Here is a 15,566-nt window from a genome sequence, read left to right as displayed (position 1 = left end):
TATCTTATTTTATTATTTTATAATAATTGATATTTTATTTGATATTTTATTAATTTATATATTTATATATTTTTAATTGTTATTGTAAGGGTCTTGCTTTTTGGCATAACGTTACATACATTACAACAGAGTTGTTTGTTTTCAGGGCTCTGTATCTTTTGTCAATCAGTCACATGATTTATCTGCGTAACAATCTTTGCTATTGTGTAGAAGAATGTGTTCATATATCTTACCTCTGCAAGTGTGCAATATTAGCGCTACTTTGTATGTATGTTTGCTAGCGAATCATGCCATGTTAGCCCAGCTCCTCCTGCTTGATATCTATTGCCCTGCTCTCCAGCTTTTCAGTGTCTATGTGCCTTTCTTCCTTAATCACGAGTTTAAGCGTTAGTAGTTCATCTATGCTTTGATGCCTCACACATGGTGAGTTTGAACCGCGAGTGCATTATGGGATTCCTTTGCACTGCATTTCACTGTGGCCCACATCTGATGTGTGAACACCAAAAATCATGTCCGTGTAATGTGAACTTTATGCTGATAGTCAGCATGACTGACAACTCTTGTAGACAAGCACATCTTATTTCTCCCTATTTAATCTTTTCTCTGTCTTCTCTCTTTCTTGTGTGTTGTTGTGTTTTGGCTTCTTAAGGGCATGATGCTGCTGCTCCAGTTGTGAAAAGTGTGGATAGCTTTAGTTTTCTGCATCACCCTGTGCATCAGAGAAGCTTAGAGATCCTGCAGAGGTGCAAAGAGGATAAAAACAGTAAGGCTGCCTTTCCTTCATCTCGTCTCCTCACTCCACGCACCCTGAGCCAAGACATGTCGCACCGACCACCTCTTCAGCTACACATACAGTCAAACCTAAAATTATTCAGACGCCAGATATGTGACAACAAAACCAGTCTGGAGCCGTACGGGTATATCTGTGGCGATAGCCAACTATACATTGTATGGGTCAAAATTATCCATTTTTCTTTTATGCCAAAAATCATTAGGATATTAAGTAAAGATCATGATCCATGAAGATATTTAGTAAATTTCCTACCGTAAATATATAAAACATGTATTTTTGTGAGTGAATGCAGCACAATCGTGAACATAAATGCACAACTTTAAAGGAGATTTTCTCAATTTTTCGATTTTTTTGCACCCTCAGATTCCAGATTTTCAGATATCTCGGCCAAATATTGTCCTATCCTAACAAACCATACATCAATTGAAAGCTTATTTATTCAGCTTTCATATGATGTATACATCTTAATTTAAAAAAAATACACATGTGACTGGTTTTGTGGTCCAACGGATTTTGTTACTAGTGTGTGCAGGACACTATAGTTCATTTATGTAAAAATGAGGAGAGAAAAATAAAGTAAACTGTGATATATACCCAAAATATTTTCATACAGTGACTACCAGTAACATTTATACAAATTTAGGACCAAAAATTATTCAGACACATTGACCTGACCAGTGTTTTATCTTTAATTGCTAATGTGACCTTTCTACACCACAGACTGAACAAAATGAAGCATTGCTTGGTAATTTGTTGAACTAAAACTGTAAATATTATCTAATTGTGTAGTTAAATTTAACAGCTGACAGATATTCAACATAATTCATGTGTGAGACAGTCTAACAGAAGGATGGACAAAACCAGTGAAATATTCTGTTCTTGTCATATTTTATTACTATTTTCTAAACTATAGTGAATAAACTGTGCTAATGTCTGAATAAATGTTGGTTTGACTGTATAATCACAAAATCAGCGCTGAAGCCCTCATGTCTCTGCTCATCCATCTGGCATCTGTCTTGTTTTCCTGCATGATGTAATCTTTGACTAACTCTGTCTCTGGGTTCAGTCCAGCATGCTTGTGTTTCGGACAGTCCTCCTCTGTCCCCCGGCTCAAGTGTGCACTCGTTCCTCTCGCTCCCCGAGGACAGCGGGCTCACGATAGGTCTGCTTGATGGAGGTAGCTCGGGTTATAGACTATACACACAAAACACGAAAAAAACTAAATATATATAATTTCTTCCTGTTAGAAACATTATTTCGTAATTCAATCCTGTAGTTAGGGCTGGGTCATATACGTGAAAACTATTCTAGGTTTTGGTTACACTTTATTTCGTGACACTTTATTTTACAGTGTCCTTGTTACATATGTTATATGTACTTACCATAGTAATAACAGTAAATTATAAATAATTACATTCAACTAACCCTCAACCAAACCCTATAGTAAGTACATGTAGTTGCTTACTATTACTCAGTACTTAAATATATAACTACACTGTAACAATGACACCTTAAAATAAAGTGTAACCCTTTATTTTAAGGTGTTAGTGTAATTATTATATATTTAAGTACTGAGTAATATTAAGCGACTACATGTACTTACTATAGGGTTTGGTTGAGGGTTAGTTGAATGTAATTATTTATAATTTTCTTTCATTACTATGGTAAGTATATGTAACAAGGACACTGTAAAATAGTGTTACCAAAAAAAAAAAGATGTATTATTTCTTCCTGCTTGAAACATTCCTTCGTAATTCAATCCTGTAGTTAGCTTAGAGCTGGGTGATATACGTGAAAAACTATTCTATATATTCTATTTACTCATTTCAAAATGAGCATGTAGCATGTCCATAGACACTCAATATTTGATTCAAATTGAAATGCATTTGTTCACGCTTGTAGTTCGGTTATTTTAGTCTGGACCAAAAAAGAAAATGATACATTTAGTCCTGGTTCGCTTAGCGTTCACACTGTCAAACCTAAAGATACAAAACCACACACACAAAAAAAGGCTTTTATGGTGTGACGGAACTTACCGAACATCCAAAGCAATGCTGGGATACATGCGTATGTCTGGACATTTGGTGGTATTTTGACCAGATGAGAGTCCATAAAGAGCTTATATAATCTGTAAACGAGTCAGCAGGTTTAGCTTGAGCACTCTGTGCTTTTTAGGGTCGCATCTTGTGACATCACATCCTGTTTTTGGTTCGTTCATATTTCATTTGAACCGCGCAATCGCTCTCAAGGAGAAAATAAAAAACTTGACTCACTGAGAAAAAAAAGCTAATTAAAGTGACTGTAATGTTGCTTACCGGTATTTAATTGCCACCCAAAAATTGCTATATTTTGGTATATATTACATATATGGTATATTTTCAATATATCACCCAGCTTTAGTTGGAAAGAGAGCGTGCGCGCCTACTTAACAATATTTTTGGGACAAATTTGTACCCAGAAGTGACCAAAATTAGGGGGGCACCTTTAGGGACGTCTCTATAAAAAGAAAGAAATTAAAGTTGTTGTTTTTATGAAAATGTAAAAATATAGAAAGTTTGGTGAGATGGGTAGGGTTAGTGTAAGTAAGCGGATACAATATACAGTTTGTTGAGTATAGAAAAACGTTACGTCTATTGAATGTCCCCATTTAGATACCCAAGTAAACAAGTGAGTGTGTGTGTGTGTGTTTCACAGAAGCATGTTTCAAGTAATTCACCTCTAATTGAATGTTCATACGTTTCATTTAATCACCAGCAGTGAATTAATCAAAATCACGTCCTGTTATTCTCATGAGAAACCATTACACAGTCCTCTCATAACCTGTCACTCTTTTCCCATGTGACCCGTGTGTCTGGGATCAGTCTGGTTGTACAGGTTTGTGATGTGTTTCAGGTGTGAACCGGAGGAACCCTCGCACTCCTCTCTCTGATCTGCAGGGAAGCAACACAATAAATCAACGGTAAGAGCTTCACCTCTGACCTCTGACCTCTGTCCTGTCACAGGTACAGTGGCCCCTTTCACCGATTAGCATTAAGCTTTGTATCTGTCAGTAGAAACTAGTATTTTCGAATGACCGTGCTTCCCTCCTTCATGTCCCCCTGAGACGAGAGATTTCTGTATTGTGTGTCTGGAAAAAAACTGATGACACAAAAATCATAATTTAGCGTCATCATCATCATCATCAGAGGCTTTTCTGGCCAGAGGCTCGAGACTACAGCCAGTAGTAGGAGCGATCCCGCATGTTTTCAACTCTCCCATAGGGGGCGTCTTTTCAGTTTCGAGTCGACTAGTAGCCTAGTTGTATCATTGCTCCTGATACCGGTCTCTGTAACCGGTAGGCGTGGCTTCGACGAGGCGGAGTGGCCTCATAGGGCAGTGAGGCAAGTGCATTCTGGGAGTTGTTGTCTTTCATCCACATGAGCCAAAAATAAATTCTGGCTTTTCTCAGTCTAGACGGCACCAACTTCTAAAATAATTTCACATTTCTACTACATAAATGACCCAATTTAAATACACATTCATCTTTCCAGCGGTGAAGTATCCCTTTAAACATGTTTGTACTGTATAAATGATTGCAAATCAATAGTGGTTGTAAAAATTTTTTTTTTTACATGTTTTATTTTTGATGCGTTCACATTTCATTTTGTGTTCAAAAAATGTGTTCACTAGGGCTGTCACTTTTTATTCGATATTCGAATATGCTTTCGAACATGACGTGAAATATCCGTAATCGAACTACAAATAAAAGGTTTTTAAAGTGCCATGTCTAGCGCATTTTTTACAGTCTGTTTTTTATTTAAAGCAAATGATAAGCGTGTTATTTTGAAAGCGTGTTACTGGCTATATATGTTATAGTCAGATATGACGGCGCGCTGCAACACGTATCACCGCAGATGATCTATTCATCAAGCGTCAAGCCAACGTGCAAACTATCGCAAATCAAAGTGAAAGTCAGTCGCAGACGCTTTAACACACAATAATCTTCATTAAAAGTAAAGAAACAAAATGATCTTACCAGGGCTGCCGCTCTCTCTTATGTTGAATTTACTTTGATTTTGAAATGTTAGGTGATGATCAATAAAATGCAGCTCATATCTGTTGCTTTCTGTGACATTAAATCCATAAATAGCGTGGGAATTGAAGATCGAATTTTCACATGTAAATATGTGTTTTATTTTGTTCCATTGACAGCTAGATGGTATTTCCAGGTTACAGAGTCATGGTTCACTACTGGTTATATCACACTTGATACTGTTTTTCCCCCAGTGTAAATGGGTCTGAACACATGTTAATATGTAGGTGTCTTTATATTGCATAGCCTCTTTCACTGGGTCATGTTAATATTTGGGGGTTACAAACCCTTTCATTGAAAATATTTGTAATATTGTCTATTCTGGATGATTGAAGAAACAGTTCTTATCGTGAAAGGATAGTAAAGTGTGGAGATACTAGTAGAAAGCTCAGTTTGCTCATTCGATTTTTCGAATCGATTTTTCTTTTATGCCAAAAATCATTAGGATATTAAGTAAAGATCATGTTCCATGAAAATATTTAGTAAATTTCCTACCGTAAATATATAAAACATGTATTTTTGTGAGTGAATGCAGCACAATCGTGAACATAAATGCACAACTTTAAAGGAGATTTTCTCAATGTTTCCATTTTTTTACACCCTCAGATTCCAGATTTTCTAATATTCATATCTCGGCCGAATATTGTCCTATCCTAACAAACAATACATCAATGGAAAGCTTATTTATCCAGCTTCCAGATGACTTGTACATTATTTTTTTTTAAAATTGACCCATGTGACTTGTTTTGTGGTCCAGAGTCACATATTTCTCTGGAGAACCGGCATATTATTTGATTCCGCTGTAAGTAGCCAGGTTTCTGAATTCCCCACTGTATTATCCTGACAAATTTTTCTTTTTTCTCTGCACGGTAAATAAAGCGTGTCCGAAGAGCCTCTGGTCCGGAATCGCATGGCTTGTTAAGTTCTCGGTGTGTGTGGATGAGCCACGGTCTTCCCGACTTCATGCTGTATTAATGACCGCATGGCTCTGAGATTAGTCCTGATATCCAGAGCAAGTGGCAAGAGCCGAGCGAGCTCACAACAGCTCTTTTGTTGCTCTGTAAAGTCCCCCTAATCTGTTTCGCAACCCCACACACTTTTTGGGTTACGAAGAGACCACAAAACCCCAGGAAACAGCAGCTGCTTCCCGTGTGATGTCAGAGCGGAGATATTTGCTCATTTGGAGGACAGATCCGAGGCTGATGGGTAATCGCTCCCCACGGTTCATGACCACATGCTTCAGTGATCTCCTGTAGAAGGAATATTGCAGCTGAGCCACATTTACAATGAATCAACATGGAATAGTCACTGTAAACTTCTTTACTTGTATGCATTCAGTCAGATTTACTGAGTAGAGCTTGCCGTTTATGTGCTTTACTGTAAAAAAAATGTTTTGGTACATTTACGGTAAAAAAACGGTAGCCAGAAATTTACCGTAAAAAATACGGTAGCAACATTTTAGGTTTTACAGATGTAACTTAGATTTACCGTAAAAAAAATTTTTTTTCATTATCTAATATTATGTTAGTTTACCGACCTATTGAAGTACTAATACTTGTTTGGTGCCATTGTAATACAACAACTGACAACAACCAATCACAGTGGTGATGAGAGTCACATGATGCATCAAAGCTCATCACAAGCAGCTTTACAACAAGCTGAGAAAGTTTATACTAATATACACCCTCATGGTAACGCATGACATTTTAAAAAATGCCTATTTTTTGACTTCCAAAAACTGTAAATTTAACGGTATTTTACTGTAAAATGACATTACATGTATGGTTACAGTAGATCTATCACAGTTATTCATCATATATTGTACAGAAACTTTCTGATAGCCAATTAACAGTTTTTCACTGTAGCATTTTTACAGTCTTTTACCGTTAAAATCACGCTGATTTTTTTACAGCGTGTGTGCAGCTCACAAGTTAAAGGGATGTTGAGAGATGATGTTGAAAGACTATGAAAGGCAACATTCGCTGCTTGCTTTGGTAACTGCAACTTACTGAGTCGTATAGCAAGAAATCATCTAAACAAAAAGCAGAAAGTTGCATGAAACTGAAACCATAATGCCGTTGAAACCCGTTAAGTGTCAGAGTTTCCAATTACATCAAATCAAGTCACCTTTATTTATTTCTATAGCGCTTGTTACAATACAGATCGATTCAAAGCAGCTTTACAGTGATAACAGGAAAATAATGCGACAAAGTTTGTTTCTAGAAGAAAATAGTGTCATAGTTCAGCTTAAGTAAGCTCAGTGATGGTTCATTTCTGGTGTAAAACGGTTATGTCATTGTCCAGCTCAGTTCAGTTCTCATATAATGGTGTCAATGCAGACAGATCAGTAATATCATTGAATATTAAGTGTCCACAACTAAGCAAGCCAAAAAGGCGACGGTGGCGAGGAACTAAAACTCCATCAGTGACCGAATGGAGAAACCAGACTCAGTCTTCAATCATCTGAAGTCGGATCTTTCATTAACATGGTTTTGCATTCAATGCAGTTTGAGGAATTGTCAAGAAGTTTGAGATGTTGTTGTGTGTATGTTTTGATTGTAAGTGTAACGCATACAAAAGTAGACCTTTTACAGTGTTTTTTTCTTCATATTTCTTTAGTCTGTATGGCCATAAATGACGGATTTTAAAGGGATACTTCACCGCTGGAAAGATGAATGTGTATTTAAATTGGGTCATTTATGTAGTAGAAATGTGAAATTATTGCCGTCGGTGTATGAATGAGTGAGTGAATGGGTGAATGTAAAGCGCTCTGGTGGCCACACACACACAATACAGAAATCTCTCATCTCAGGGGGACATGAAGGAGGGAAGCACGGTCATTCGAAAATACTAGTTTCTACTGATAGATACAAAGTTTAATGCTAATCGGTGAAGTATTCCTTTAAGTCTATTTTGCTACTATGTGAAGAAAATCCAGCAAAACGCACCAGTTAACATGGTTGTGTAGTGTGAGATTAGACTCTGAGTTAGAGCTGTTGTGTGTGTGTGTGTGTGTGTGTAACATGCATGTTTTTGTGCTGTCAGAGAGGTGTGGAACGGGAGGCCGAGCCGCCTGTCCTCCATCGGGTCCTTCAGCGAGGAGGACGGGATCTTCCTGAACTCCACTAGCAGTAAACTCCTGGAGCGAGCCCACGGCATCCTCATGTGAGACCCTGCAGATCTCCTCATGCACGAGACGAATATCTTAACCACTGTTGTTAATGCTGCCTTTTCTGTTTCAGGAGAAATAAGAACTATAAGATGAAGCCCAGTCTCCCTAAGGTGTGAATCCCATAACATGCTTTGTGGATTTGATTTAAAAGCACTTCATGACAATTCTGTTGTGATCTACTCATGTTGTCCAAACCTAGTGTTTTTGTTGTTCTGATATTATGTTGTGGTGTTTTGTGTTGTTGTTGTTGTCTTGTTGTTGTGTTGTGTTGTTGTCTTGTGTTGTTGTGTTATGTTGTTGTGTTGTGTTGTTGTCTTTGTTGTGTTGTGTTTTGTTGTGTTATGTTGTTGTCTTGTGTTGTGTTACGTTGTTGTCTTTTGTGTTATGGTGTTGTGTTGTCTTGTGTTATGTTGTTGTCTTGTTGTTGTGTTTTGTTGTGTTATGTTGTTGTCTTTTGTGTTATGGTGTTGTGTTGTTGTCTTGTGTTATGTTGTTGTGTTGTGTTTTGTTCTGTTATGTTGTTCTCTTTTGTGTTGTCTTGTGGTATGTTGTTGTCTTGTGTTGTTGTGTTATGTTGTTCTCTTTTGTGTTGTCTTGTGGTATGTTGTCTTGTTGTGTTTTGTTGTGTTATGTTGTCTTTTGTGTTATGTTGTTGTCTTGTGTTGTCCTGTTGTTGTTGTTTTGTTGTGATATTGTGTTGTTGTTTTGTGTTTTCTTGTTTTGTCTTGTTGTCTTTTGTCTTGTCTTGTTATGTTGTTGTCTTGTATTTTGTGTTTTCTTGTTTTGTCTTGTTGTCTTTTGTCTTGTGTTTTGTTAATGTGTTGTGTTGTTGTTTTGATTCAGTGTGATTATTTTTTGTAAAACATAAAGAGAGATATTTAGCAAACTGTCCACCAAATTTACGCCGTCGTGTTGAATGTCCAAAAATGCTAATGCACTAGTTGCCTAATATATATATATTTTTTTTATGTTGTGTTTTCCTGTTCATATGGCCTTGCAATAGACTTGGAATATTGCACCATATTATTAATGTTTTGTCCTTTCTGGAGCTTGACAGCTTCACTCACTGTAAAAACTGGTCATGTAGGCTTTATTTTTAATTTTTTTTAATGAACCATATTTTCAATCGCCATTTACAGAATTGACTTTTTGAAATCTTCACACAATCTCCTTTTGTGTTCCATGAATGTTCAAATGGGTTTGGCACAACATGAGGTTCTGTAAATGCTGATAGATTTCAGATATCTCTTTACCTGATCCGACCGTGTGTGTGTGTGTGTGTGTGTGTGTGTGTACAGCACTTTCTGGATGTCAAGTCTCTGAAGTACCTGAGTAACCTGACGTTACACGACCGCATCACCAAGTCCCTGCTGCACCTCCACAAGAAGAAGAAACCCCCGAGCATCAGTGCCCAGTTCCAGGTCAGATCTCACGCTTTCTCTCGTAATGTCAGCAAACTGAATCATGTCTGTGGTGTTGTGTAACTATGCTGTAATTTCCACCCTGTACAGCCCAGTAAAAACCCAAATTAATGACATCATGTCTGTCTTTGATGCAATAACACTTTTATTTGCTCTGTCTTCTTTCCAAAGTCTTTTGTTTTTGGTTCCACTAGAAAAAACAACGGCTTGTTAAAGTCTATGATTCATTACATTTAACATTTTATTTCTGAACCACCATAAACGTGAACAGAATTCCCACCGCATCTCAAAGCAACATACATTTTGTGGTGACTTTTTTTATATATTTTTAATTTTTTAAAGATGTCTGAAATAAAATGGCTAAATCCTTTGTTTTTCTTTATACCACGGGCTGTTTAAATACTCGATTCTGATTGGCTGGAAGGTGTGCAGTAAAACAGTTTAATGCACAGGTAGTTCCAGTCAGTTTGATTACAGTTCGAAATTAGTCCGCTACTATAAACATTGGTAACCATAGTAACACAGTTACACTAAACCTAAAATAACCCTACCCTTTTCCATGTCTAACTTCACGATAATTGGAAATGTGGAGTTTAACATCAATTAGTATAATGATAAAACAATCCCCTGTTTTATTTTTTTGTCAGAATGGAAAGTGATATTTGTCTTTGTTTACATAATCATAATTTTAAACATACATTTATTATGGATTTTCATAGTTTAGGATTTAAAGTCTGGGTCAAGAATTATTATTATTATAAGAAACGGTAAAAAAAAAGTGAAAAAAAACCCAGATAAATATACAGTTGTCAACATTTGAGTATTTCCAAAATAGTTTTAAGAAAACATTTATGTAACTAAAAAAAAATTGCATATGCTAAATTAATACATGTAAATTTAAAAACAGAAATGTTAAAATCTTTTTCTTTAAAAAAAATCAAACCGCTTGTGACAGAATTACATTTCCATCCCATATCTCAGACTGGGACTGAGATCTGCCAGTTCTGGGGCGTCTGGCATAATATAATCATAATTTAAAACATATAAATGTATTATGGATTGTCATAGTATTGTCACAGATGAAAATTTGCCAGTGTTGGCTAAATCTGGTGCATTTTACATATTTTTATGTACTATTAATGTGTACTGTCCCTGATTAAATAAATAAATAAAAATAGTTTCATATTGAAAGTCTAGGACAAGACACAGTAAAAATAAAGTAAAATCTACAAAAAGTAGAAATGCTAAATGCATAAACTGAAATGTTGAAATCTGTTACTTAAAAAAAAAAAAATCAAACCCCTTGTGACAAAAAGTGTGTGTAGTTGTGCAGTAAAAAGCAGCATTGTGTGACAGAATTGCGTTCTCAGACTGGGACAGAGAACTGTAACGTTCACTCGCTCTGCCGTTCTGGGGCGTCTGGCACAAGGCCTGCACTAATGTGTGGATGACCTCACTTCCTGTTCTGTGCAGATGTCACTTTGGGAAGGGAGAGTGAATTCCTGACCACCAAAATAGCTGCTTTCCTCCTGTCCTCTGTATAGACGGACACAAGCATGGACACATTCTCACGCACACAATCCAACCGTCTCTATTGACTTTGCATTGCAAGAGGCTCCTCCTTGTAATTTCTTGCTTCTAACTAAAGACAGAAAAATGCCTAAAAGCTGCTGTGCGACGAGCTGTACAGCAAACAAGCTAAGAAACACAGAGATACGTTTTTATTTGTTGTCGACCCCAAAAAACGAGCGTTTAAGGATTTAAAAGTGGATCAGGCTGGAGCGAATGGTTAAATTGTGGGATCCTGACACTCAGTATGCACTAAAAATACAGTTACGTGTGCAGTAAGTTAAACATTTGGTCACTGGTGAGTCAAATATCCAAATGTCAGTTTTATATATTATATTTCTTTAAGATAAGCGATCCTGTGTTGCCGATGACGTTCTCCTTCAGCGGCGTACGTTAGTTCTCAGAGTAATGAGACACGTTACGCTCTGTCTCAACTGCCTGATCCACTTTTAAGTCCTTAAACACTCGTTTTTTGGGGTCGACAGCTTATAAAAACGTATTTCTGTTTTTTTTTTAGCTTGTTTGCTGTACACTTTGTCACACAGCAGCTTTTAGGCATTTTTCTGTCTTTAGTTAGAAGCAAGAAATGACAAGGATGCAGCCTCTCGCAATGCAAAGTCAATGGAGATGGTTGGATTGTTTCCCCCCCGGTGGGGGCGTGGCCTAAAGTCTCTATAGTGTCGGTTTCAGTGAATATAATAATAAAAAAATCTTCAGCTTTAATTATAATCCTGCAATGCTATCAGATCCTCCACCTGCCTCGATCTGCTACGGCATTTCTATATGTCTATTTATTCAGCAGCAGCATATCTTACATGCTCACAACTGTGTGTCTGTGTATCTATTAGCAATAATCAACAACAACAGCATAAATATAATCCACGAAGACCAAATACACTAACATTGCCATATTCAATACCATGCTATTCTGAGATCGGGCTTCATTATCATTTTTTCAGCATATCAATTTGTATTTTTGGGGGTTTGATCCGTGACGTGCTGCTGATTTCCAGAAATTCTGCTTATTTATTTATTTATTTATTTATTTTTGGTGTTTTGCTCCATTTAAGGCCTCTCTCAACAAGCTGATGGAGACGCTTGGCCAATCAGAGCCGTACTTTGTGAAGTGCATACGATCAAATTCAGAGAAGGTGTGTGCGTCGACGTGAATGCATCGTATTTCAATCATATCTCGTGTAAACATTACATGCATTTCTGTTTTTTCTGTTTGACGTGTCCTTGCTGGTTTCCAGCTGCCTCTGCGTTTCAATGACGTCCTGGTGCTGAGACAGCTGCGCTACACCGGCATGCTGGAGACCGTGCGCATCCGACAATCTGGATACAGTATCAAGTACACTTTTCAGGTGAGACTGATACACACACACACACACACACACACACACACACACACACACACACACACACACACACACTGATCTCTTCTAAACAAACACTTAAATCGCAAGCCTGAGTCTAAAAATATGATGGTGTGGGATAAAGAGTTTTATGTTTTTGAAAGAAGTCTCTTCTGCTCACTGAGGCTGCATTTATTTGATTAAAAATACAGTAAAAAGAGTAATATATATTTTTTTATATTAATATCATTGTTTTGTATATTGTATATAATTGTAAAATATACAAAATAAACTGTTTTCCTTTTTTTAAATATATTTTCAAATGTAATTTAGTCGTGTGATGGCAAACCTGACTTTTTAGCAGCCATTATTTCACAATATTTTCAGTGTCACATGATCCTTCATAAATCATAAATATGCTTATTTGGTGCTCAAGTAACATTTCTGATTATTATCAATGTTGTAAATGGTTGTGCTGCTCAAGGTTTTGTGGATACATGCTACATTTTGATGATTCTTTGAAGTCCAAAATAAATCAAATGTTTAAATGTAATTAAATTTATTATTTATATAGCACATTTCATACACTATGGCAATTCAAAATGTTTACACAGAAATTAATTAAAATAATCACACAATAAAAGCAAGGAAAATTAAAACCATTATAAAAGGAATTAAAAGAGATATATGATACAGTATGAAAATTAATTAAAAGAGTAAAAAGATGATAGATAGATGAACTTCTCGTCTGGAATAACACCGGTGTATCATATTTTTCACAATTCCCAGTTTTGCTCTGAGATTTTCCCATGGTGATTACAAATTGAATGCATCCTTGTTAAAAAAAAAAGTATTAATTTCTTAGTCCCGCTGTAGTCAATAATTTTATCTATTAAAACTCATGTTTGATAATCTAAATTACATATTTAAATGCTTCTTCCTGTGAAAATAATTTCTTCATGCTTTGAATGTAACTCGACACCCTTGCCTCATTTAGTATACGCGGACTCATGAATATTCAAATTAGCCCCGCCTCCACTCACTCACAGGTGCTCAGATTACCTGATCCACTCGCTCAACTTTACTATAGTAAACGCTACACAGTGACAATATTGGTTTAATTCAGACATATATGTTTGAACCAGAAACTGATTTCGAAGAATAAGAGGAATAGCGACTAATACAGGATCGTCTACAAGTCGAATGGTAGTGAGTTTTATGTACGTCAGGCACATAACGGTAATTAATGACTAGCTTTTTGCTTGACTATGTTATTAAACCGCTAATAATGTGTTGCCCGTGTTACACACACACCATGTTCCCGTTCACCATCTCAGAGTCAGATGCCCTTCTAATCATCATCATTAGAAACACTCTGAATATCATAGAAAGTCAGTGGAGAAAAGCATGTAGTTTATGATTAAAAACATCATAAAAGACTGAGACTGTCTTTAGTTTTAAAGAGAATATACTCAGCAATGGTGTCGACTTCTGAATGTTGGCACATGGTTTGTCTTAAAGCATATTAAAAACCCCACAGAGTCATATAAACAACATGACTGGATTTTCACCACAGGGGTAGAAAAAAAAAAAAAGTACTTCTTTCCTCCAAACTTAATTTTTGATTCCTTATCCTTTTTTTTTTTTCTTTTTTTTTTGAGTTCAGAAGTTGAAATCATTATTTCCCGTTGTCATTTCCTGTCCTGGGTGTGGCCGTCTGGGGATGAATGTGTTGTTTTGGCCTTTTCTGCCGTCTGAAAAACACTGGACTGTCCTGGATATAATACAAGCAGAAACCTCTTTTATGAAGTTATTTCACTTAAGGACTTATTTAGTAAGATTTTGACTGAAAAGGGTTTGGATTTTTTTTATATATCATGTTACTTAAAAAAAAAAAAAAAAAAATTATAATGACTTGTCTTTGTTTTCTTGGTTTTATTGTATTTATATGATATTTGTATTTTTGTAATTAAATTTTTGCCATGAAAATAGCCTTAGATGCTGACATGGCATTAAATCTATCTATCTATCTATCTATCTATCTATCTATCTATCTATCTATCTATCTATCTATCTATCTATCTATCTATCTATCTATCTATCTATCTATCTATCTATCTATCTATCTATCTATCTATCTATCTATCTATCTATCTATCATGCAGTTATACAAATATAATGTGTTTATACCCTCATGACTGGCAGTTAGGCTCTTTTTAATAATTCATAGTGTTTGTCTTACTATTACTATTGTTTATATCGGGTACAATGGTGGGACTTGAGGGTCTGTGTGCATTACTTTGCCCATATGATAAGAAAAATTAAAAATATTTTTTTAAATACTATGTTTGATATTACAAATGAAACCAGAACCAGGGTTCATATGCAGTAAAGTATAACCGGTAACACTTTACAATAAGGTGCATTAGATAATGTATTAACTAACAACAAGCATTTAGTTTAGTTAATAATAATAATAATAATGTTAGTTAATACAAAAAAAGCTGTTCATTGTTTGTTCATGTTAGTTCACAGTGCATTAACTAATGTTAACAAACACAACCTTTGATTTTAATAATGTATTAGTAAATGTTAAAATTAATATTATCTAAGGAGAATAAATGCTGTAGAAGTATTGTTCAGTCTTAGTTCATGTTAACTAATGAACCGTATTGTACAGTGTTACCCGTATATAACCTTTATTAAACATGTTGAACTCCAGTACTTCCTGTGAGATATGAACTGGTGTAGTTATCTGACTTCACAGAGTCTCTCTCTCTATAGTCTGCAATAAAAGTGGCCAGGAATAATTGCATACACACACACACACATCGGCATCCCAGACTGTCCACCCCCGGGAGACTTCATACCATCACAGTGATGCTAGTGTTCTGCGCTTGCAGGCCTTAATGAGAAATGTCACTTCCTGGACACTTCACAAAGTGTGTGTGTGTGTGTGCGCCATCAAAGAAATAGATTGGTTATGGTGGCGTAAAAATCTGTTTTATGCCCTCCAGGATTTTGTTCGCCACTTCCATGTGCTGTTACCTGAGGGAACCAACCCGGCCCGCGAGGAACCCATCAGACGGTACCTGAGCCAGGTGGACCTCACTCCCGAAGGCTTTCAAGTGGGCCGAACCATGGTACGATTAAAGGACTTAATTAAATTCCTACTGTGTAACTT

The 15,566-nt window shown here is 36.2% G+C and overlaps 1 protein-coding gene across 4 annotated transcripts in view; it reads left to right on the top strand.

Annotated features, from left to right (window-relative positions):
• Positions 1-15,566, top strand: part of myo9aa (myosin IXAa) — a 184,030-nt gene that overhangs the window by 122,789 nt on the left and 45,675 nt on the right. For 2 of the 4 annotated variants that reach the window (XM_079598577.1, XM_079598575.1), the window contains exons 15-23: positions 650-763; positions 1,860-1,970; positions 3,686-3,752; positions 7,911-8,030; positions 8,108-8,147; positions 9,336-9,458; positions 12,098-12,178; positions 12,281-12,391; positions 15,400-15,525. In XM_079598577.1, the coding sequence (XP_079454703.1) occupies positions 650-763; positions 1,860-1,970; positions 3,686-3,752; positions 7,911-8,030; positions 8,108-8,147; positions 9,336-9,458; positions 12,098-12,178; positions 12,281-12,391; positions 15,400-15,525 (893 nt within the window). The remainder of the gene's footprint in view (positions 1-649; positions 764-1,859; positions 1,971-3,685; positions 3,753-7,910; positions 8,031-8,107; positions 8,148-9,335; positions 9,459-12,097; positions 12,179-12,280; positions 12,392-15,399; positions 15,526-15,566) is intronic. The other 2 variants (XM_079598576.1, XM_079598578.1) reach the window with 1 other exon arrangement.

The sequence above is a fragment of the Phoxinus phoxinus genome (genome assembly GCF_949152265.1).
Source record: "Phoxinus phoxinus genome assembly, chromosome: 2".
Classification (NCBI taxonomy): Eukaryota; Metazoa; Chordata; class Actinopteri; order Cypriniformes; family Leuciscidae; genus Phoxinus; species Phoxinus phoxinus.
This window is presented reverse-complemented; position numbering and strand designations above follow the sequence as displayed.